The following is a 25,224-nucleotide window of genomic DNA, read 5'->3' on the forward strand; positions in this document are numbered from 1 at the left end:
TGTTCAGTGGGTCCCAATGACGATGAGGACCAGCAGGAGAAGACCTTGTCACAGGTCTATGATCGCCTTCCTGAGGGACGCTCACCTCTGGACATCCTGAAAAATAAAGATGAACGCACACGCATCGGTAAGAGCGAGCACATATAGGAGACCGGAGCACCAATTATTCCAAACCCGACTCTCCTTGTTCTTCTATGACAAAATGTCCAATCCTTCCCCCAGGTAAAGCACACATTCGTCGGGCCATCCTGGGTCATGAGGAGGCACTGAGGATCTATGGTCTGTGCCACCACTTGAACAAGCTGGAAGCGCTGCAGGACATTTTAAAAGCCAGCCACCAGCGCTCTCTCAACAAGAGCAGTGAAAATGAAAATGAGGACGAGTTCACAGACTACATGGAGGCCCCAGACATCATCTGTGAGTCTTCACCACACAAACAAACACAAACACCACAGCCAGTTAAAAACAGTCAGGTTCAGTTCAAGTTACCATGACAAGTAAGAATTGAATAATTGTAAAGTTTATTTGAATCTTCATTAAGCGTCACTGAGGTGACATCTATTCTTCCCGTGGTTGGCATAGAAACTAACAAGTCAACTTAGTGTCACCACAACAAACACTTCACCAATGACCCAAATGTCAAGAAGGGCCATTGTGTTTCTTTGTGAGCATTGTCTCTTAGGAAACGGTTCATAAAAAGGCTGCTGTGTTGTGTGTATCACACCTGCTGCAATCAGATGTAATGTGACATTTGTTTCCAGGTACAGATGAGGTAATGTTTGCACTGTTGAGCACCTGCCCAGCTCCTTACAGGGCGACAGCTGAAATATAGTCATGACGGTCATCACATCAGGATGACAGCCTTGTTGTTTTCCCTTTCTTTTCATCAGCTAAAACAGAGCACAAAGCAGAGATGGAGGTTCCTGCAACCACAAAGGTGAAAGTCACAGACTTCTTCCAAAGGCTGGTATGTGGGTTACTAATATTCTTCCACTCACATTTCTGTTTTTCCACGATTGTTGGTTTATTCATCAAGTGATATGAAATGGCTCTGGGTTTATGTTTAAGACTTTGAAAGTGTGTGTTTTTTAAATACCCAGAGTTTATTTTTAGTTATTTTCTGGATCCAACCAACCAAGGATGAGTCTCCTGGAAGCTTTGGCATATTTGTTTAGCCTTTAGTTCAAAGTCCTATATTTTCTCCAAAGCCTCCTGGACTTTCATCCAAAGCAACAAATGCAAAACTAACACTAACCACAGACAGAGGTGCTCTGATCCTGGCTTATCATAATGGTGTCTGGAGGGTGAAATGGCATCCTCTGTCGCTGCAGCGGGAGTATTCTGTTTACGTCCTCTGAAAGAGACATTCAAGCGCAATTCACTTCTTTCATCTTGTACAGTTTTTAATGACTGACAGATAAACAGGTTTCAATTTCAAGACAAGCAGCCTTACAAGCAAATAACTGGTGAGAAGGTGAAGGGTCAGAGCTGACTTTCCCAGTCAGCCGGTGTAAGGCTCTGTGAATAAGTACCTCTCTGTCTCCTGTTGTAAAGTCCGTCCTAGCTCTTCATTAACATTCTCGACTAATGAAGGACAAGATTCAAATCCTTTTGGTTCCACAGAGAAATTAGAGAATGAGAAGTTAAATCCAACACAAGCTCTCCATCCAATCACTGCAGTGATGATTAAAGGGAGACAATCAGTCCCATGTTGTTACATAGGACTGATTGTCAGGATATGCTGCAGGAGAGATTTTCCCATTAGATAAGAAGTGTGTTCATGAGAGACAGCAGTTGGCTTCACCAGTCTTAAAAATTATGGCTAATGTTGAAAGAATTAATTAAGTAATCCATCTGTGTGACAGAAAAGTAACTGATGACAATTTTGAGGGATTACTTATTTAAATAATTTTACAAGTTGAAAAAAATACCTGCAAAGTAAGCAAAGGTTAGCTTAAAAATGTACTGTATTTGTAAGAAAAAAGGCGATTTAAGAGACTACTTTTGTCCTACAGTGTTAACATTTTATACATTGAAAGTGTATTTATTAATTAGAATTAATTGATAACTGTCATTCAACTATGACTATACAGTATGATAGATACTGCATATCTGCAGTTCACATTCAATTAAACATAAGTATTATGTTAAGTATGTTTAGAATGTTTTTCATATAAATTACTTTTTTCAAGAGCACACAAAGGACTGTGCGCCCGTTCAAAATGAAATGTGACCGGCCTCATGAGAATTAAAATCTGACCTGGCAACCCAGAAGGGCAAGTGTAAGAGAGATGAATCTTTTTTTTTTTTTAAAGTATTTTTTTGGCGTTTGTATGGCTTTATTAATAGAGTCGCTGAAGATGTGTCATGAAACAGGATGAGAGAAAGGGGGAGTGACACGCAGCAGAGGAGCCCAGGCCGGTAGTCGAACCTGGGTCTGCTGCAGCGAGGACAGAGCCTCTGCTCCACCAACTGAGCTAAACTGAGATGAATCATTTTAATATGCTCTGTGGTCACATGACTTTCACCTACCTGCTGAGTGTGCATATACAATATATGTACAGATGTTCTAACATATCGCAGATGTGGATCATGTTTAACTAGCCAGTGAGGGTACTACCAGAAGGGATTGTTTTTCTGGATTTTCAGTTTTTCCCCAGGCTCTTACCAAAAAACTTTGAACTACATAACTCAAGGACAAGAGGATATTACTGTCTGAAGTCAGTAAACCTGTAGTCATATTAACCGAAGCATCCCCACAATGTCTCCATGCAGGGCCCTCTGTCAGTCTTCTCAGCCAAGCAGCGGTGGACGGCCCCACGGACAATACGACTCCGCCCTGAAGACAGAGACCTGGGCTTCACCCTGAAGGGAGAAACACCAGTCCAGGTGGTTTCGTTGGATCCCCTTTCCCCAGCTGCTGTGAGTTAACCTATATTCCTTATCTTTGGCTGAACAAATGATTTATCTCCCACTGTGCAGCCGGCTTTTGGTCCGTATAGCGTAAAAAATCGGCTTGTGAAGGTATGAAATGAGTGCAGTAATCCATTTGAGCAGCCATCAGCCCCTAGGATAGCATTTTTAAATGCATTTAGTTCATCATCTGCAGGCTGTTACAAAATATTAACAAATGTTATTTTAAAGTAGAAGCGATTTCAAGAAGTGCATCCCTCTTCTGTCAGACTTAAACAAAGCCTAACGCAGGGTTTGCTCAATATTAACTCCCCATGAAATGAAACTATCAGGGAGTGGCTTTATCTACTGCAGTAAAACTAATAGCTTGAAATTTCAGACATGCTTGCATGCTGAATATCAAATAAGTTCAAATTAAAATAATTAACGTCAGTCTGAGAAACCTAAACAGGATTCAGGCTTTGCAAGCTCCCCCTCCCCTCCACAGCCACTCTGGCTACTAATTTAATTAAGAATCAGAGAGTATTTACTCTCTGCAATCCTTTTCAGTCTGACAGCTCATTAAGAGGTGCTGACAAAGAGTAGACTCTTAATAGGCCCTGTAGGCTATGCAAAGAAACAGATTAGTTGTATTACACAAGTCTAACTAGGCCAAACTCTTTATAACTTTTAATACTCCATTCAACAGGATTTATTCTGGACCGGACTGAAACACCAGAGTTGTTGAACTGCCTCTGTTGAGCACAACAGATCAAGTTATCAGACAGGAATAGCTGAGCTCATGTAGATAACACAGATTTCCCACAGCTGTTAAATAATGTGCTCTGTTGCACGGTGTTTTGCCTGCTGTGAGAAATGCTTTGTTCCCTGCAGCCTCCAGGGGGAAAGTAGGTGAAGTCGACTTGGTCAAACAAATGTTCAGCTGTAAATATTAACTCTGTCTGCTGCAGTATCAGGATTTTTCAATATCCTTTCTCCTCTCTTATTCCTGTTTTTCTCCAGGCTGACGGTCTGAAAGAGGGCGACTACATTGTTACCGTGGGCAACACAGACTGCAAATGGTTAGGCGTGACCGAGGTGATGCGGCTGCTGAAGGACGTGGATGAGGAGGGGATCGACATCCAGGTGATCAGTGTGATGGACAGCAATCCTCCGATGGTATGCCATGCCCTACTTTCTTCTGAGAGAAAAGTCATCAGTGTGGTTTGATTGCCTGACAATTAGAAACAGGAACCGTTTGTCTGTATATCAGATGACGGCAGTAGTAGACTAGTTTTGAGAAATAACTCTTTTGATAGAAACTATGAGTTGTTTATAAAACAGATTACGGTTGTGTGAGTTAGTGGACGGATTAAGCAATTTCTTGCAAAAAGCAGCTCTAGTGTTATTATTCCAAAAGTTTAGAGGAGTTGGTAAGACTGCCTTTTACTGTATAATCTGTTGTCTGTTGTTTTGTCCAGCCCATGCAAGTTTCATATCAGGCACGATTGCTTCACAGTAGCTTGTTTATGATTAACTTCTGTGTTACTGCTAGATTATTGACCATGTATATTGACTGAGACTGTATGGCGTTCAGAGCCATTCCTTGACTAAACAAACAATGGCTGCCTCTTTCCACTAAACACAACTGTCAATCTCTCTGTCCAGCCCACAAAGAGTGCCACCTTCTGTGGGAACCTGCCGAAGACCTACTCCATGATCTGTCTGGCCTTCGATGACGACGACAAGAACCCCAAGTCTCGCAAAGTAACCAAGAAGTCATCCTTCATCAGCTGGGGTCTGAAGAACAAGTTGAAGAGTGCTAGTACCCTCAGCCTTCCCACAGCCGACCACTCTGGCACCCTCCCCTGGAATAAACCATGCCCCACCTTCCCCAGCTCCAGCTCCTACAACAACGACAGTGCCCTCTACTGAGCTAGCTGCAGACTCTCTGCTGTCTGCAAACAGCATGCAGTATGCATTCGAAGCCTAGTGTGGCTGTGCAATACTGTGTTGTACCCATACTGGACCTGTTATGGATATGGTACAGTACCAGTGCCCTTTGGTGTTTCCACTGGATAACTGAGCAGTAATGTGTGCAGCTTGTATGTTACCAGTGTAATGATAACATTTCTGCTAGCTACCTTGAAAAGTGGCTGTGCCAAACACTGTCTACAGGTGCCTTTTGTTGGTACATGGGCACCCTCCCAGGTTAGTCCAGTATCTGAAGTGAACTGGACTGCGCACCAAGCATAATGAGAACTCATCCTGTACCATGCCAGTATGTGTACAGCACAGTACCAATGCACTGTAGGAAATAGAACAAAAAAAACATAGCAGTTATCATTCCAGTCTGTATATATAAATATACACGGCACTGAGACATGTTTCTAAAATGTCATCTCAGTATGTTTTCCTGAAGAAAAGAAAAGCTCCAGACGAATTGAAGGAAGAAAACAAAGTTGTACAAATACACCCAGCGTTGGTTACTACTTGACTGCAAGGGGGTAATTTAACTGTGGCTTGAGGAGTCCCTTGTTACTTCCATTGTGTACTCATGTAGCTGTGCACTGTGCAGGCATGTTCTCTGATACTATATATGTGAAGGATTCGGTCATTGAAACGATACTCGATGCAATCAGTGGGTACTGAGCAGATTTGGGGTTTGGAATACATATATTTTCTAAATACATATGTAGATGTACCTTGTTGCAGGATGTCAAACAGTGATTGAGGGAAAACTAATAGTGCTGTGCAGTCATTTTTTTTTGTCTTGGGGGAGTTGATGAATGCAATGTTCTATAAGCTGCTAAAAGTCATCTATATACCTTAGTTATGTATTATTGTCACTTTTGTATTTGTGAGACAGCCTCTGAGGATTATTGTTTCTGCTGAGTGTCATGCCTGGACACATGTAAAAGGAAATATTGGTATTTTAGGTTTGCTTACTGTACCAGTTACGCCATAGACCAAAATGCCTCCATGTCCCTGATCTGTCAGGATGTACCATATACCATCCTGGCTCGTCTTAACCTTTTCTGGCCCTCTTGTGTCAGACCTGCTGCTGTCTGGCAGTTTGTCCATTCACCAGAGGAGCACGAGCTGCGTGTCTCTCTGTTAATGTGAATCTTGATGTAGTTAAATGTATTTTGTCTCCTGAAGGGAAGAATGTGGGCAGACCAGTGACATTCCTGCAGCATGCCTGGACAGCCAGTCACCCACCAGTGACTCTGATCAAAGTCCACATTCAGGTTTCCACTATTTGTCACCACCTGTCTTATCCTGTTCACATCCCACATCTTACTGACACTTTGCAGTGTTGGACTATCTCTTTATCTACAAAGTAGATTCCTTTACACATTTGATAATCAAATTATTTATGTAATAAAAAAATACAAACAAAAATATATATATTTACCTGTAAAGTTGTAGGTTTCAGAAATAGTTTGTGAATGGCCAAGTTGTGAATTTTTGCACGTTGGATTTCTTGGTTGGTTTCTTGGAAGAATGTATTATACTAGCCTTGCTTAATCCTTTGGTGAACTTGTATACATCTACACTTTGTCTTTGTAAAGATATTTTTAAAATGTACATGTTTTTAAACAGTAACACTGAGAAGATGTAACGCTCTTTACTGTCTCTCTTTACCTTGTATGGTGTCTTGAGTGCCATTTAAACTTAATCATGAAGGAAATGTGTAATAACAACAATGTGCAGTAATTGATTAATAAGTGCTAAGTAAGTGTGCTAACAGGCGTGTATACCTACACAGATGATGTTGACATAATGGACCTTTCCATGCATTTCACAGTGCATAGTCATCCTTAATGCCTTGGTGTACATGCAGATGTTATGGTACCTGTTCTTCTAAAGGTTTCAGGTTGCCTTTGCTTCTTTCTCTGTACTTTGTGCTGTATAGCTACTGTGGTGTGAATGCTTTGATGGCAAATCTTTGTGTCATGTATAAACTCAAATCTCAATAAAAGATGGGGACAAAAACACATTTTCTTGATTTAAAAAACATATATATTTGTGGTCTGTATATCAGGTTGAAACTACCAAGCAGGTTGGGAATGACTGGAATGAAGTTTGACCACAGCCGTTGGTGAGCCGACACACACTAAGTCAACACTCCACTGGTTTGTAACCGAGGTTTGCCTGGGATCACATGACATAATCCACCATCATGGAAACAGAAGACAAACACCATGTGATTAAGTTTTACCCATATGGACTTTATTCACCCCCGTACTTCCCATGGTACTTGTCTGTGTGTGTTATTCTGTGTGGGAGGGCACATGGATCCCCCAAAGGTCAAATTCTATTCATATTTAGATTTATTTTCACAGGAAAAGTGGATATTGCAGGAACAAAACTTGTTGACTTCCATCATTCCTAAGGACGGAGGGCAGCACTTGATCAAACACTGATATTTTCAGCTGATTTATACCCAAGAAGAGGAATGAAAATATGTGGTGTTTGTTTTCCCCTCAAAGTATATTATCACAATCAGCCTGCAAAAGCTGGTGGGAAACTAGATGGATAATAGTAGATGGATCCAATAAGGTGAAATAAGTTAAGAAAGGGCAGTTTAAAAGCCAACATAGTTATTGTAATGTGTATGCTGAGAGTAAAACTGTTCTAAAATTGATTAACATGTTACGGGAAACGTAGACTGGATGGAAGATAGTCTTCAGTGGGCAGCCATGTAGAATGTGTGTATCCTTTACCAGAAAGAAAGAAATAAAGAAAGAAGGAAGGAAAAGAAAGGCCCCTGTGAGTGTTAGATGGAACGACATCGCCCCCTGCTGGCTGGCCTTTGGCCGGTAAGAACGTCGTTGCTAGGTTAATTAACTCGGCCTCTGATTGGCCTCTCGTCCCACTTTAAGCCAATCAGCGCGCCTTTTGTAGCGAGGTCCCGTCTTGTGGCGAGGCGTCTAGATACGGGGGATCTGTGCGCAGCCAGCCTGTTGATCACAGTTTGCTTATTTGCTTTATCGTTTTAGGTGAAAAGAGGGCATGTAATCGGAAACATTATGCTAATGCAAAGTAGACTCTTGTAATGCTATCTGACTTGAAAGGATGCGTGGTAAACGAGCTGTTTGCCTAAACTTGAAAACAATAACTTCAACCTGTGAAGCAAAAACCTATTTTCCATGATGTCAAAATTCAGCTTCAGGAGGGAGAGGGACAAGGACTTTGTAAGTTTCACGTCTTATAATGAATAACAAAGCTTATTCTATTCTAGCTAGATGAACGTAATGTGACTTATGCTTTTGTTTCCATTTTGCTAACATTAATCTATGCAGCGGTTGTCTTTGAATCTAAAGTATTTAGCTAGCGGGTTACTGTTCTAGATAACTTTGGTTAGTTAACGTTAGCAAAAGCTAAAGAAACATTTAAGCTAGCTAACGTTTACTCATCGTTTAGTAATGCCTCTTGCTTTGTTATGGTATTCATGTTGGTGACGGAAACGATAACAGATTAACCTTTAACCGAGTTGACGGGCAGATTAATTGTCCACTTCCTTTCTGATATTTTTGAACGGCTTTTTAAGTATAACTGATGGATGTATATGTATACAGTGATATAGCAACAGCACAGTGGTGTTTCCAGTAGAAACTGCTGTGACAGTGTTTGGTAGATATCTTGTTAATCAGTGTGTCATGCTGTGATTGTGTAGTGATCCTTTTTTTAACATTCGCCTTCCACATAATCTTTTGTCTTAACTCACCCTTATTTTATGTTCTTACTGTTTTTAATACCGACCTCAACCATCGTTATAGTACCAACATTATGTGTTAATGTGTTTTATGTGACGGTAACCTTTTCCCTAACCTTCCTGTGTGTGTGTGTGTGTGTGTGTGTGTAGAAACATATAGCTCATGGTTTGATGCCCGCTGCCTCCCTTGCTCCCAAGCCTGCTGTACCCCGTACCCCGCCCCCACGCAGCCCAAACCCCTCACCCGAGAGACCCAGGTACCTAACACCCTTCATCCCCTCCAGCCTCCTGCACACTTTCATGTTGTTGTGTTAGACTTTTTCCCATTAAATCACAGATTTATTTTCTGCCAGCCTATATCTGTTTGTTGGTTTTATTTGGCATTGACCTTAATGTTTACATCTGGTTAAATTCTAATCAACACTTGTAGAGGACTGGCCATCCTGCTGTCCTCAGACAATATCACTGAAAACTGGTAGAAAAGTTTAATTTACTTATGGCTTTCACTGTCATCATTATTCCTCATTATACGTTTTTCTTCCATTGACACAAACTTCACTGATGATGCAGAGTTTCTGTTTTTGTTCGCTAAAAATACAGTATCTGGTTTGCAGGGTTATTTGTTTTAATCTTTTAGTTCAAAACATTGCTATCAAACTCATTTAAGGACATTCTGCAAGATGCTCCATTCTCACATCAAATTCAACATAATACATAATCTATACTTTTTTAGACTTTAATTTGATAGGCAGCATGAATTTCTTGCGCTTATATTATACAAAGTATACAGTATGTGTATCAGTATTTGAATTATGTCTTTCCATCTACAGATCGGCCTTGGCAGCAGCCATCTTGTCTTCTTCGCTCACTGGACAGACTTGGGCCATCCCACCTGTACGGACGAGGTCTTTCTCTGAGAGTGGCCAATCAGAGTCCTTCATATCTGAACCAAACATCAGCGCAGCGCTTTACACCAGGTAAACTCCCTCTGGCAAATACACCACTGTTATCACAAGGTTTCTAACAAATTATTCTAACTACAAGAGATGACTCCAAGTTTAAACCTGTCCTGGGACTTTGATTATCAAGTGTGACATGATGGGCCAAAAGAGGCCAAGAATACTTTCAGGAATTGAAAGTCTTTTTTTTTAGCTTTCCCAAAGTAGAAATTCTAGGATCTCCACCAGGATTTACACAATCAAAAGAGGTGTCTGTAACATCTAAGATGTGCCTCTGAAAATAAGATATGTAAGATTTCTTTTAATATATTTACTATTTTTCTGGTTTTAACTATCTTTTATCATGATTGTGTGCCCTGACACAGAATGCTCAAACTTAGAATGTGTATCTCAAGAGACCGTGTATTCCTGTAGTGAGACTACTGATGCTGTATTTCTCTCTTTTTACAATTTTCACAAAAGACACTCTCTTACAGTAGAAAAGCACATGTGGAAATTAAAAAATGAATGATTGTGGAATTCCATTCAGCTGTTTAGTTTTAGAGTGCTTCTATTTTGAATGTTGGGATTTACTCACACTATCATGGATTGCTGGTGCAATTAAATAGAACAGAACCAGTATTAATGTTAGTACAATTTTTCCTAATATGACAGTTCAGCTGTGAAAAAGGACAATTACTGAAGTCAAGACTTATGTCACTATTTAGCTCTAAGAAAACAAGTAATACAAACAGGTGACATGATACTTTCTTATCTTCCTCAGAGACAGATGGTCAGAAGATTTAGCTAGCCGGCCACACCTGTCCTCCCCTGAACACTCAGACAAGGAGTTGGAAGACAGGGAAGAGGAGTCGGAGAATGAAGAGGACAGGGAAGAACACATTTACCACACTCTGGACAGACAGGAGGACTGTTCAACCATAGAACCTGTCTATGCCCTGCCACTAAAGGTACGACTAAGGGGGGACATCTCACTCTCAGTGGTTTTGATTCCAATGATGTTATTGAAAGGAAATGAAAAACATTCTTTCCACCATACACTACTGATATCAGAGAGTTTTTTTTAATGCACCAGTTAAACTAGTGCTGAATTTGCATTGTGGCTTTTTTTTTTATCAATGGGTATTGTGATACCAGTCTGATTCAGTGGGAGGCACAGTTGCACAGGGAATGAAGGTAATGTATATGGTTTGTCTCTGTATAGTCACTGACTGGGAGTGAGAGTCTGCACTCACAGACTCTTGGGATATTGTTCTATTGTGTACTTGTCCTGTGCTAACCTGTGTCTATTCCTTGTACCATTATCTAAGATGAGCACACTGTATAGTAACCTTAGCTAGATTTTAACAGAAGGATGTAATCCTCAAGAATCATCAGAATATACCGTACTTTAAGCAGATGGCAACATCCATCAGCCACCTCCTTTATCATACAGAGTGAGGTTTTAGGTCAGTGTTATTCAAGTACAGTACCTGTACTACAATGTACTATACTTTTTTTCAGAGCAGTTAACATTCTTCAGGTATTTAATTCTTCTTGCTTCTTTCTATTTCAACTGTAACTCTTTTTTACACTGAATTCACCATTATGATTTATTCAGGTTGCTTTAATTTGTCTCAGAGGATTCACAGCAATAAATACATTTACAAGATCTTATAGTCCCTTGTTTTGACAGCTATAAACACAGTAATCTCTGAGATAGATTTGCAGGTAGCAGGCATTTGGAAGTCTATTTGAAAAGACTTACTCATTATTTGTCTGACTGCCTGTCTGTTTGCTTTGCCTGTCTTTCTTCCAGACCAGTGTATCCCAGCCAAATCAGATGTCTGCCAGAAGAGTGCCTTCTCCAGGTACTGGTGTCACGCTAATGGGAGATGGGTGGACTCTGGTATAGAGCTCAACAGTGAGGTTCCGGAAGTGAAAATGCCATTCATATTCTGAGTAGAGGATTTTGATTCTTGGCCAAATGTCATAACCATCCAAAGTAGATTTACCACGAGTTATGAGATTGTGAAACGATGATATATGATCCTGTAGAAGCCACAAGTCCATATGATATCAACCTTGTTTTAAGAAAAACATGTTTTATTTGTGGTGTCATGGAAAAGTACTACACTACCCACAGTCCTATAGTGGGTTAGCGATAGGGTTACAGCGACGTCTGATTGGTGGAGCTCGTTGTTACTGTGGAAATGGGTTATGGGATGAGTAGTTTCTTTACTCTTAAGATAATTATGTACATAGTCTTGTACTTTTGCTTTTTTTTCCATTTTCCATTATGTTTTTTGCTCCAAATTACATGTTTGGCTTGGTTCCAAACTTAAAACTCTTTATATAAGGATTTTATGAAACGTCAATGAAGTGAATGAATGGGAAATTCATTTCCAGAACTGGAGCCTTTAAAAAAGTGGGCGAGTGTAATACTGAGCAGAGTGTAATTTAGCAACCCATAGTAAATTTACCTTAGATTGCTGTTTATTTAACAACTTCAGCTGTCACTACTTACATACTGTGGATTTCCAACTAGAGATAAGAAATGACTCCGAGCTAGATTTTTGTACATTTTGAAATTGAATTATGGGTTATGTACTGGTCAGACTGTGAGCTCTCTTCATGTTGTCATCGTTATATTCTGTGTTGATGCAGAGATGTAGGAATTAAGCTTTAACACAGCAAGTATAGTATAAAATATGTGTGTAACATTTGAGACCACATCGTCATTTGTATACTCATCAATATTTTTCTTTATATTTGTTTTATGTCACTAGGAACTATGTTTCAAGGAACTAAAAGACTCTGATGTTATCTGCCGTTTAACCAAAATCGAATTTTCTGTGAAGATTATGCAAACTAGTTACTCATGTATGAAACACCGATGGCTGTTTTCACACGTCATGTCTGCTTGGGGCTATACAACAAAGATGAATGTTGGTCCATTTGTCCTATGCTTTCTTAAACAGTATCTTAAACAGTATCTTTTGATTATTTGGTGGGGTAAAATAATTACCCCCAAACCTAACTCAGAAAATTCAAAAGTACAGAGTTCCTCTAAAGGCTTTACTTTGAAAGCATGTAAACTAATACTCCTTTTGGTTGTTACCACTGATGTGACATTAACTTAGAAATAAATAATAATGAATTGGGTGTTGGTAAATAGATCATTCAGCAGTACTTAGTTGTATACAGAGTAGCTATAATTAGAATTAGAATTATTACATGTAACCTGAGAGAATAAACTCTAACAAAAGTAGCAAATGGCTTTAAAAATCTGTCCAACAACATGTAGACAAACAAATGTGATTCTGTCTGTGGTGTTGTTTTATTGGGGCTGCACTTTTAACATAGATTGTAATTGGAAATGCAGAAGAACATATTGACAGAGCTCTACTATACAATCACTATACAATTTTGAAATACACCTCCATTAAACCTATCTGATAGAGATGTATAGATTTCTCTTTAGGAGTTAGGGTTAGGTTAATATAAAGAGAGACATGCGCATTGATTGATTTTTAAGATTTTTCTCCCATACAAAGTGGAAGGGAGAGTGTTCAGAGACTCAGCTGCACCACATATGGCTGCTCAGCCTCTAGAGAGGGAAGAATATGCAGCTCTTTTTCAACCTGTTTTTCACAGCAGCCGTAATGTAGCCTTACATAATTCGAGCTGAATGGAAAGCCTCATTATAGTTGTTATTACCAGAGCTGGCCTCAGGCTTTTGGCAGTGCTAAATTAAAATTAGGTGTCCCTAAAATGTTCCTACCTTAATCACTAAATGGTAGACGCAGGCCGTAACACACCATCCTTGTTTTCCTCTCTGGCAGCACCCCAGTGCCTCTCTCTGCACCCCTCGGTTCATCTTGCTGGGCTCTGGAGAGAGAGCTCTGTGGGCTGTTTTGGCCATACTGGGTTGGCTGGGGTGGTCTGTGTTTAGGATGTGTGGCGTGGCTGAAAAACACCCAGAACAATATGTTTGTTATGGTAAAACTGGGTTATATATAAAAAGCACACAGGACCCAGTACATCTTCTTTGTACTAATTGAATGATGGCATGATGTTTATCATTGCTCAGATTTCACTGAGGAAACCGATGTTCAGTCTCCTGAAGCCAGCCGTGAGTCTTCCAAGAAGAAGAAAGCCCCTCTCAGGAAGAGCCCTGGAAGTCAGAAAGACGTTGTGCCTTGCAGATGTAAGTCATAAAGTAGTTTTCTGTGAGTCTGTGACTCAGATTACTTCTTTGGTTCAAGACTTAATAATTAATAACTTAATCTGTATAGTTTCCCTCTTTTTTTATTGAACGTAAAAGAGCCTGTCCATTTTGCCCTTTTGCTCTTCATGCTATAATTCACATTACACAGACAGTTACAGGCTTAGCTCTCACTAGTCCACCAACTCTTCGTACTGTTAAACTTTATAAATCATATCCACAAGTACAGCGGGAACATGAAAATCAAGACCTCCTTTAGTTCAAACAAAGTGAATATGTAATACATACTAAACAATCAGCCATTACATACTGTATGATTAGTTTCTACTTAGCTTATACCACTTTTGACTAGTTACACTTCTACCCACTGCAGGTTTTGAGGGCCATAGAAGCACATGGTTCAGTTAGCTGAGTGTTCAATGTTTTCCTGTAATTTGTGTATTTATCCACATCTATGCACATGGAAGGTGATTTGTTTTAGCGACCAGAGTTTGTGTCCAGTGTGAAATTACAATTCTGTTTTATGGCTTTTTAATATTAGCAGTAGTTGCAGTTGCAGTTGCAGTTTGCTTAGGTTTAGACAATGAAACTGGTTGGTTAGTTTAATGCAATAAGACTACTTGGTTAGATTTAGTGTTAGGGTTAAAATATCAATAAATCAGCTTTCACTTTTGGTTTTACACTTGACAGAACTATGGAAGGCCAGGCATTGATCACCAAAAATAAAAGTCATCTCTGTTTGAAGTTACAAGTGATGAGACGCCCAGTGTGAGCCAGCAAGGACATGGATCTGGCACACAACACAACAAGTGCTGTCCCTGGATGAATTATAGTGTTATTAGGGAATCCCATTGCAACGTGCTAATTCTTTGAACAGTAGATCGATCCAAGTGTTGATCTCTCATCCTTTAGGGATTTCTGTCTTCCTGCTTTCACTCTGTTCTTAAGATGGTTGTATTCCTGTTTGCAGTTCCACATTTATGTCTATTTTATGTCTTATGTTGACAAAAAGCATCCAACACCATATCACACTATTGCATGTTTCCTTTTGTTGTTTTGGTGTTACTAACCATGTATTCAAATTCAGCTGTTAGTTTGAGTCATTCTATATGTTCCAAGGGATTGACTGTCAAACTGTTCAAGAAATCTAGTTTTGCTTTACAAACATATTTGTTTGTAAATATAATGTCCATGAGAGATGCTTGCTTATACTCATCAGAATCGTGTATCAACACCACATTTTCAGGAATGCGTTACAATTCAAAGTTTAAGATACAAAGGCTCATTTAGCTTTCATTTTACAACACCAAGTTTGCAAAACAACACTGAGTTTGAGTTCTTTCATGTTACATCACAGAAACAACTGAACAAACAAAATTTAAAGAGTGGAATGTGGAAGAATCATTTTTATTAATATTTATATTCTTTTTAGAATGTCTACATTTACTGCCATTAGTAAAAGTGTTAAGTATTAGCCTTCTCTTTTTCAGCCACTCCACCCACCCTAACCACTGACCACCACAGTCAATCCAGCAACACCAAAAACCCAAAACAGCCCACCCAGCTGTCTTCAGAACCCAGCAAGGCATACAGAGAGATGCAGAGGGAGGAACCATGGGCCCTGCCAGAAAAGAACGTAAGGATGGTAGATGAACAAAAGCTACTGGAGGAGAGACTGCAACGGCTGGAACAGGAGATCAGTCACAGCCGAGCCTCTCCGAACCTGAGGTCATCTGCAGGTAGAGTGATGGAGCCTCTAGAGATTTACAGTGGGACAAAAAGAAGAGAATAAGTAGAGGAAGAAAGCTAATAGATATAATGAAAAATTGGGTGGCAGGAATAGGGATGTAGGAAATGATTAAGACAGAGAGGAATGAAACAGTGTGTCACAACAAACAGATGCATGTGTAGGGGTAAAAGGAGGGAGCTGGAGAAGGTGACATTTGAAGACACGACTTTGATTCTGGCACTCCAGAACATCTTCTCGCCATGATGAGAAGAAGAGTGTGGGTAGCAATGTAAAGACACATGAAAAGGAAAAAAAGGATAAATTGAGCAGTTTAAATTGCTATAACACATTGACTTGGTGGTTTGGCACTCTGACCTCCTGATGGGCAGAAAGAAGCAGCAGAAACATGCTCTACTGCATTCTCTGTTAGTGAATCTTTTGATTATATATTCTTTTTTTATTCTCCAAGGATGAATTTCTGTTTTCATCTTAGGTTCAGGGTCAGTCAGCGGACCACTGGGAGAGTCAAACCCCCGCTGAAAAGACTTCATTAGGCCATCTTGCCATATATGATAGTATTCTTTAGTTTATATTCACCAGTCCTCTCTGTTATTTCCTGAAAACTGACCATGAAAACAGTTCTTGCTATTGTACTGAATATTTTAACTCTTCTAAACTGCTGAATTCTTTTTTGTGATGTATTTGTATTTGTATTTCTGCTTAACTGTCATGTTATTCTGAGTAAGAGAATCATTTAATGTCTGAAAAATAGTTTTAACCTGATGTGTGCCTACAGGCAGCCAGGCAGAGCTACATAATCTGAGGCAACATGCCCAGGAGCTGGTGGATGAAAATGATGCCCTCAAATTGACAGTTCACCGTCTGAACGTGGAGCTGAGTCGATACCAAACCTGCTTCCGACCATTGTCCAAACAGGAGGTAAGACAAAATAACGCCTCTGCTTTTTCAGTGTCTCATGTTGTAAATTGATGAAGTCCTTGTGTTTAACTCTCTGAAATGTTTTGGTCCAGCATATTACAAGCATTGTTTGTGGAAACATATTTGTGAATCTCATATAAATTGAAATGAGACCTGTGAATCAGTTGAAGACCTCCCATGAATCAGTTTAAGAGCCTCGACTGTAAGGAAATTTTACCAGGAACCTTTTTTTTTAATCAACCAGACTTACTGCAGCTCAAATTGCCTGAATTAAATGAAAGTTTTTGTTTTTGTTCTAGTACTTCCTTTCTCTGCTCTGTTCACCAATGGGACATATTTCAGTCCATTTTATTCTGAACTGTAATCACTTTAATCACCTCTCCCCAGAGTCTAATTTAATCAGCTTTTGTAAGGAATGTTTTGCCATTTCATCAATTTATTCTCACAGCTGTTGCACTGAAACGAAACATTTCTTCATAACCAAGGCTTTAAGATAGAAATCTGCCTTTGATGCAGAACCCTGGTGAGCGAAGCAAGGTCTTCTTTGTCTGTCGCTCCATCTCGTTTGTTGCACCAAAGGAGTTTCTTGTTCCTGTCTTTTGCTGTGTGTCCATTTGTGGTTGTGTGTTCTGCACTGTAGACTATAGCTGGCCTGTGGTATTAATCATGGCTGTCTCCTGCTGTGTCTTCACACCCACAGATCGTCACTTTCACTTTGCTTCCTGTGTTGCTGTTTACCCTCATTACTGACAGCTCAAGAATGGCTAGTAAAAAGAAAGAAATGATGGAAAAGATTGGGGACTAGTTTTAATTAGTAGAGCGAGAATTGAATTGTGTCTGATTTCATAGATCATATAAACATTAGCAAGCAAACCATGACTGTTTGCTGTCCTGGCTCCAGTGCACCTTGGTCCATAAGACAACAAACAAACAAAATAAGATTGTTTCTAAAAGTAGCAGTTGAAGCAGTTCATTTGATGTTCTAGCTTGATTCTTGTAATTTTGGGATTCTTTCCTTCTTGAGTGCACTTACTAGATGCCACTTTTGCCAAAAGCATCAGCTAACTAAATGTGGTATACTGAATGACATTTACATTTGATTCCCGGCTATTGTTCTGTTGCTTCCTTATGGAAGTCCTCAAGCCACCCTGCGCAAGAAGCAGCAAAATGTCAAACATCTTCTTCTTCGGTGACCAAAACACTAACTTTATTTTCTTTCCCTTTCTTATTGTGTCTCATCCAGACCTCCCAAATTAGTGGCTTACCAAAGACAGGATCCCCTCCCCCCTGGCTGGTCAGTATCTATACACTGTGTAGCTGTGCATTACTTCAGTTTGGCAGGACAGTGATCTAACCTTGTGGCTGGTTGGTTAAGTTAATAAGCTAATTAATCCATTTAACATGGCTGTCTAATTTCATAGCCAGATTCGTGTGGCTGGTCTTTTCCACTTCTATCTCTACCTCCATGAAAAAGGATTTAACATATGAAAAAATATGTGCGCAGTCTGCTGACACAAAACTGCTATGTTGTTGAAGCTCAGATCCATGCTCAATAAAAAATTCAAACGGAAGAGAGTTTGCTTTATCTCTCAAATAGAAGAATAGATAAAGAGAATAAAGCCCATTTACTACTTTAACAGCCACTGTGAGAAATGGAATAAAATGTGGTTACCTGTATCAAAAAGATCCATACATCTGCAGTGCAGCAGTATTCTAGTGATGATGTTGTAGCTAATTTGACTCATTTCTCCTTTTCCTTTTTTGTAGCTCGACATGAAGTATTTATCTCCTCTGCTGCTGGCCTATGAAGACAGAATGAATGAGAAAGATGCACTTCTGCAAACCACTGAGGTAAAGTGCGTGTGAGAGCTTTCCATGTGTGAACGGTAACTGGACCTGCATTTATGCACCGACGACTCAAAGCACTTTACAAGACTTGTCACATTCACCCATTAATGCACTGACGGCAGAGCCTGCCACGCAAGTTTCCAGCCTGCCAATCTTCAGCGATACAGCGCTTCCTAACCCATGCTAGGGCCCCATGATATTTCTAGGCTCAGCCATTCATACACACTCACACACCAATGGAACAGCCATCAGCAATTTAGGTTTCAGTATCTTGCCTAAGAACACTTGGAAATGCATGTACGTGGAATACATACAACTTGCTCTACCTTCTGAGCCACAGCTGCCCCCGTGTGTGTGAGCTTCTTGTTATTATCTGCTCCATTATCTCTTATCTCATCATTCAGTAGAAAGTACATTGGCTGTTTTATCAGAGACATAAGCAGCAATCGGCTGCTGTACTGCTTTAGACATACTGTATGCATTGCATGGTATTAATACACTTGGTGGTGCCAGTGTGTTTCTGACAGTTGTTTTTGATGTTTTTTTAAATGCAGTCTCAGTGAGCGATTATCAGTGTACAGATGGCAATAACAAAGTGCAAAGCATTTATATTTTCCACTAATGTTAACTATTTTGCTGTCTAAGAATGTTGCAAATAACTTACATTTTATGGTAGATAATAGCTCACACTGTGTTTGGTATGCTTTCACCTTTGGAATAACGCTCTTGTTCATAGCTTATGGTATTTTTATCATAGATATTGAATTGAGACTGAAGCTTAGATTTTTCCCTACTGCACGCACAAACTCTTGTATGCATTCAGTGACAGTCTAAAGGAAAAGAATGTCACATGCTGTGCAAATAAATTACCCATCAGAGTTTTTTTTTTTTCAGCAGGTTTATGTGTATGGCAGCAATCTAGCTCTAAATTGATGGAAGAAGGGAACACTCCCAACGGCACCAAAAGGAGCCTGTATCACAGTGCAGGATCAGACTACAGTAGTCTGGCTCTCTTTGTGGTACATGACTTCACTGAGCCTGGCATTGGTGATACTGGATAACTGGTAGTTAATAACGGGTTTGCAATCCAGCCACAAAGGAGTTCATGTAAAAGAGGCAGAGCTGTTTATTACAAGAACATCATCAGGACAAATAGTGGAGCGCTTGATGTGAATGAGTCAAATCAAACCATGATATCTATAAGAACATTTGTTATAGTGACAGAAGCAGATGATTGAAATCATACATTATAATCACACAACTAGAATAGGATACGTCTTGGTGATTGTGAACAAACTATTATAAATGTGTGATGAATGTTATGAAGTCAAAAGTAACGCAAGGCTGTTTCCGCTGCCAAAGATGATAGAAGAGAGGAGAAGAGCTGATGTCTGATGAGTTTTAGTTCACTAACATGTTGCATTTTTAATCACAGTCGGTAATTAACACTGTGGATTATTGTTTTAGCAAAAGGAAACAGAGATTATTCAATTTGTTTTCAATTATCACAAAGTCAGCTCATGTAAATTGCACAATTAATATGCAGCTTTAATCATCATAACATCTTCTGTGCCACAAACTATCCCCATTTATAAGATGCTCTGTCTGCCTGGAGTAACACATCCATGTCAGGCTCCTCCCGGATTGACAGCTCAGTTTTTCTAGCGATTGATTGGTCAGTAGTAGTTCTCTTTTGATCTGATCCTCTGAAGCTATGCAGCAGAGGTAACAATGGTTATCTGCTCCATTTAAAATGTAACCCCAATGATAGCTGGCTTAACCCTTATGTCTGCTTTAACAGGAGGAGATGAAGAAGTTGCGTGTTCATGTGGAGCAGGTGGTCAAAGAAAATGAGAGACTCCATGATGAAATTGCAAAGATGGGAGGGGTCAGCCAGAAGGACTGGTAAGAAGAAATCAGCACACAATGTCTTTACGACATGATCTCATCACACAATAAATAAATCAGATAGGTAAATGGCTTTCAGAGCTAACAAGGACTCTGCCCTTAGAAAAGATTATGTATGCAATCAGGGGCAACCAATTTTTGATAACATCTGGGGCCCTTTTAGAAATTTTCTTGCAAACAAAGACTTGTCTCATTTGGTGGAACCACCTGGGGAGGACCCATAAGTGGCCCTCTGCAGTTCCTTTGGGAAATAATTACAGTCTGGTGTTGAATGACCACTATCTAATGTATGCAGCATAATGCTCACTTGTGAGTATGTGTAATGTGCAGCTGGTTTTGTACTTATTCCCTCCCTTCTTATTTACTTTAATTTTCCTATGTATTATTTGTATTTATTTATTTTATTTTATTATTTATTTATTTTTTGTGTAGTCAAGCTGTTGTCATGTCTTGGTTGTGTTTGATGATCATGGGTTCTGCATGGTCTGAAGCAAGAGATTAGAGCCCTAGTGGTTATATATTTATGTGTCATTTTGTCTGGAAATAAATAAAGATATTGTTGGGGAAAAAAAGCCTGTTAAGCACCAGCGGAGCCCATCTGGGCTATTTATGAGCACCTATGGTAACATACAAGTGCATTTTATAGTTTGGTACCTGATGAATTTTAAATGGCACAGATGGTGCCAAAATGTTCCAAACTGTGCTAAAATTACACATTTTGGAAATTCTGCTGAGTGCTCTGTACTTAAATCACTCTAATTTTGTTCCGATTCACCTCATTAGCATTAAAAGTAATATTCAGAGGTTTTGCTATGGTTTGGAGCTGCAGCTGCATCATTCCTCAGGGATATTCTTTCTAAAATCGTTATTAAAAAAGAAAATCTTTCATTAATGCTGTGTGCCAACTTAATTTACACAGACCCAGTGACATTTATACTTATTCATCTGAACCAGTATTTTATGTGTTCCTTTTATTATGATACCTTGATTGTTCAAATAGACCTAGTATTAAAAAATCAAGCAGAGACACAAAATAGAGGCTAACTGGCATCTGCCCAACTGGCACATTTCAAAAGTTAACTTCTGGATGCCTGGATGTATCCTGCTCCACTGAATAGTCCATTCTCAGGGTGAATTAACTGGAATGTTTCACTTCACATTTGTGTAAGTTGCATACTGACTCTGTTTTTAAGTTAAAAATAATAGAGTTTAAAAAACGAAAAATCCATTCAGGGCCAAATGTTTTTCTGACTCATAAATACCCGGTTCATAATGTCAAATCAAATTAATAGAACTACTTTGTTGCTGTTCTATTTATAAACTTACAGACATTTGTATTTTTTCATTCTCTACAGTCATCAGCTACAACAACAGGCCTTCCTGGTTTTGCAGGAGAACCAGGTTCTGATTGACCAGCTCGAGGCTCAGCACGTTAAGGCCAAGGCCAGCCACAGCAGACACCAATCTGAAGGTACTGGGCACAGTGAAAGACTTATTTATATATAAGTTATATATTATAGGCTTATTTTAATCCTACAAGTGTCACAACAAACACAGAGTTGTACTTCTTGGGCATTTGCGCTGTGTAGGTGTCAGTTTAAACATATTTAAACTGAAAAAAAAAATCACTCTCTCGCCTCCAACTAGTACAGAATTCAGCAGAGGCCAACACATCACTCCAATGTTAGCTTCCCTTCATTGGCTCCCTGTCTGTATTAGAACTGATTTTAAGATTTTACTGATCACTTTTAAAGCACTCTCAGGTCTGGCTCCGAGCTATATTACAGATATTTGAAGTCCCTATGAGCCAGCTCGCAGCCTTAGATCCTCAGGTGGGGCCCACCGAACCGTTCCAAAGTCAAAACTAAAAACTAAACGGGACCATGCCTTTGCCATAAGGGGCCCTCGACTTTGGAACGCCCTGCCCGAGGAGCTAAGGCATGTGGGATCGGTGAATTCTTTTAAATCACTTCTTAAAACCTGTCTAAACTTAAACTTAAAGACATAAACTTGTCTTTATGTGATGTGGTCCAACCATCTTTGAGTTCTGTTCCACTTATTTTATTTATTCCATTTCTTTTATGTCACCTACTTTATATATTCCATCTCTATTTTTTCACCTACCTTACTAATTTGTATCCTTGCCTCTGTTATTTCAATTATTTTCTGCAATGTATTTTATCGTCCTTTGTAATTGTAAATTGCATTCTTGCTTTGTTCTGTCAAAGCACCTTGTAAACCATGTTTTTAAAAGTTATTTGTTATTATAATTATCATGAATGTGCAAAATGTAAACGGTCCAAACGGTACAAAGTGTGAACAGGCTGAGTTAATATAGTTCGTAGGGAAGGGTGAAAATAAATACAATCGCAGTCTTCTACAAGACAAACTTGGTTATTCTGGAAGGCACAGATTGGCAAGATATGAACAAACATATATGTTATTTTATATATTAATTTTTTAGTACAAGGATGATACACAAATAATATGAATGTAGTTTACTTATGAAGTTTCTTTTCATATGATCACATCTATTCAATGCCATTTCAGTTATAATTCTATTTCTATTGAATTTCTTACCGTAAATTGTTGACATTGTCAACAGTTTATTTATCTTAAGTGCGAGACAGCAGCATTGGCTGTGTAATGCATTTAAAAATAAAACATGAGATGTTTTGTTTTAATTGGAAAGGAGGCTGTGATGCTCAGGATTAAGGAACTCTGGTAATCCTCCTTCAGATGGCTGCAGGGATTTAATATTTAAGCTTATGACAGCAGTCAACAGTCATATTCACTTATTGATAAATCCAAACATATTTACAGACATCCATCCATCCACATCCACTTTAAACATTTTTTTTTAAATTGCTGATTTTTGCATCCACTGTTTTGGGATTGTTCATGTATAAAAGCTTATCTTCCTTTAGGTGTTATTGTGTTATTGCTGCTAATTTGCCCCAAGTATTTAGATTGCTCTTGACAAATCACCAAAGTAGCAGCGGACTGACATTGCACAGACCACAAACAGATGTGGTTCTTAGACCTATTTTCTCAGTGCAATGTCTAAGACACATTTTCCTCTAAATACCAACAACTCACTTTGCACTGCCTCATTTTAATCAAACCGCAGACATGTTTGCTCTTTTCCTCCCAGCAGAGCATCCTGTGCTTCTCACCAAAACGTCACACAGACGAGAAAAGTTAATTTCATATTTAGGAAAATAAGGTCAGAGCAATTTGTGGTGCCAATCCTGAAATCACAAACTATAACAAAACTTGAAACTTAAGCATAATTCTCTTTCACCGTTGCCCTCCATCCTTTTTTCATCTTTTTTCCTTTATACCTCCCCACCTCTGTTCCCCTGGCATTCCTCTCCGTAGTTTCCAAGGTGTCAAAGCAACTGATGTTGCTCGAGGCAGAAAAGCAGCGTTTACAGGAGGACCTAGAAAAGAGCAGGGGGGAGGTCCAGAAAAATATGAGGGAGGTACAACTTCTGCAGGCCCGCCTGAAGGATGCCATCACCTGGGATGAACACTGCAACATTGCTGGAAAACTCAGACGGTAGTGCCATAATGTCTTGTTTTATCAAATATTTCTCTGTCTAAAAGATGAACTAATCAGGATTACAATCAGTTCTGCTGCTGAACTGGGACAGAATTATTTTTGTTTTGGGTAAAGTGACAACAGGACAGAGAAAAACTGCTCACTGACCCTTCAACTGTTTCTTTTTGTCACACACATTCTTGCTTGCTGTGTGTTAGAAAGGGTGCACACTTCTCACTTCATATTCTAATCCTAAAATACTAAATGCCAACTTCCTCATTGTTCCATCAAGTTTTCAAGAGTTCAGCCCAGTATAGCTGTAGTTCCGTTCATCATTATTTCAGCTTTAAATTTATTTTGGAGCTGATTAAACAAGAGTAAGACAAGAAGAATAGCAAAAAACTGAATACTTGAAGTATTGCATTTCTATTTCCCAGGGGGGAGTGTGGTGTGATGAATAAAATGTGATAGAGCACATTAGAGTCACATACAGTATGTAATTGCTTTAGTTATGTTATATAAAGGTGGAAAAGAAGTCTAGTGGTTGTTTGACCAGAAAAAATTTCCACAAGATAATCAGAATAGCAGTATAAGGGATGCAAGTGCACAAGATTATTACAACTCAGAGAAATCTCTGTAGGTTGTTTTTTATATAATGATAGGATACACCTTGTTGAAAAGTGTTCACGGAGCACAGATGTTATGTACAATCTGTTCTTGGTTCTCAGGCAATTGGAGGAGCAAGAGAGTAGAAATAAGAATGAGATGGATGAGTTGCTTCTCAGATTGTCCAACCTCCAGGAGGAGAATAGGAGTCTGGCTCTGGACAAAGCTAACCTGTCTGCTGATTTAAAGAGAATGGAGGCTGAGCTGGAGCTCAAAAAACAAGCCAACAGGTATTTTAAAAAAATACTGTTTTCTTTGTTTGATAGCATCCTATACATGAAGTGTGTTACAGTGGGCCACTAACAAGTGTGATGGATAAAACACTGTTAGAACCAGTGTTTTATCCATAATCATCATCTCCTTAGTCTACGGTTACGTCTTATAGGCCTTTTGGCTAACACTTACTGAATCCAAGTGTTTTATTTGGTTTCACAACTTGACAATAGTTACATAATCAACTTTAGATACACTATATTGCCAGAAGTATTCTGTCACCTGACTTGACCCCCGTATGAACTCAAGTGACATCCCATTCTTAATCTATAGGGTTTAACATGACGTCGGTCCCTTTGCAGGTATAACAGCTTCAACTCTTCTGGGAAGGCTTTCCACAAGGTTCAAGAGTGTTTATGGGAATTTTTGTCCATTCTTCCAGAAGCACATTTGTGAGGTCGAACACTGATGTTGGATGGGAAGGCCTGGCTCTCAGTCTCTGCTCTAATTCATCCCAAAGGTGTTCTGTTGGGTTGAGGTCAGGACTTTATGGACGTTGCTTTGTGCACTGGTGCACAGTCATGTTGGAACAGGAAG

At 39.3% G+C, this 25,224-nt stretch overlaps 2 protein-coding genes across 4 annotated transcripts in view; both read left to right on the forward strand.

Moving 5' to 3' along the window:
* Positions 1 to 6,893, forward strand: part of rhpn2 (rhophilin, Rho GTPase binding protein 2) — a 28,613-nt gene extending 21,720 nt beyond the window's left edge. The window contains exons 10-15 of the mRNA XM_037096201.1: positions 8 to 127; positions 223 to 417; positions 891 to 967; positions 2,776 to 2,922; positions 3,916 to 4,071; positions 4,561 to 6,893. Coding sequence (XP_036952096.1) covers positions 8 to 127; positions 223 to 417; positions 891 to 967; positions 2,776 to 2,922; positions 3,916 to 4,071; positions 4,561 to 4,827 — 962 coding nt within the window. The 3' untranslated portion in view covers positions 4,828 to 6,893. The remainder of the gene's footprint in view (positions 1 to 7; positions 128 to 222; positions 418 to 890; positions 968 to 2,775; positions 2,923 to 3,915; positions 4,072 to 4,560) is intronic.
* A 924-nt stretch (positions 6,894 to 7,817) lies between these two features.
* cep89 (centrosomal protein 89) overlaps positions 7,818 to 25,224 on the forward strand; it is a 58,592-nt gene continuing 41,185 nt past the window's right edge. For all 3 annotated transcript variants that reach the window (XR_005074783.1, XM_037096319.1, XM_037096320.1), the window contains exons 1-14: positions 7,818 to 8,093; positions 8,765 to 8,871; positions 9,445 to 9,591; positions 10,337 to 10,523; positions 11,372 to 11,423; positions 13,646 to 13,762; positions 15,271 to 15,519; positions 16,306 to 16,448; positions 17,692 to 17,742; positions 18,216 to 18,299; positions 20,098 to 20,201; positions 21,560 to 21,675; positions 23,586 to 23,766; positions 24,477 to 24,644. Coding sequence is in view for 2 of the 3 variants with exons in the window: in XM_037096319.1 (XP_036952214.1) it covers positions 8,049 to 8,093; positions 8,765 to 8,871; positions 9,445 to 9,591; positions 10,337 to 10,523; positions 11,372 to 11,423; positions 13,646 to 13,762; positions 15,271 to 15,519; positions 16,306 to 16,448; positions 17,692 to 17,742; positions 18,216 to 18,299; positions 20,098 to 20,201; positions 21,560 to 21,675; positions 23,586 to 23,766; positions 24,477 to 24,644 (1,751 nt within the window). In the remaining variant the exon portion in view is untranslated. The remainder of the gene's footprint in view (positions 8,094 to 8,764; positions 8,872 to 9,444; positions 9,592 to 10,336; positions 10,524 to 11,371; positions 11,424 to 13,645; positions 13,763 to 15,270; positions 15,520 to 16,305; positions 16,449 to 17,691; positions 17,743 to 18,215; positions 18,300 to 20,097; positions 20,202 to 21,559; positions 21,676 to 23,585; positions 23,767 to 24,476; positions 24,645 to 25,224) is intronic.

Source organism: Acanthopagrus latus, chromosome 4 (assembly GCF_904848185.1).
Source record: "Acanthopagrus latus isolate v.2019 chromosome 4, fAcaLat1.1, whole genome shotgun sequence".
NCBI classification, from domain to species: Eukaryota; Metazoa; Chordata; class Actinopteri; order Spariformes; family Sparidae; genus Acanthopagrus; species Acanthopagrus latus.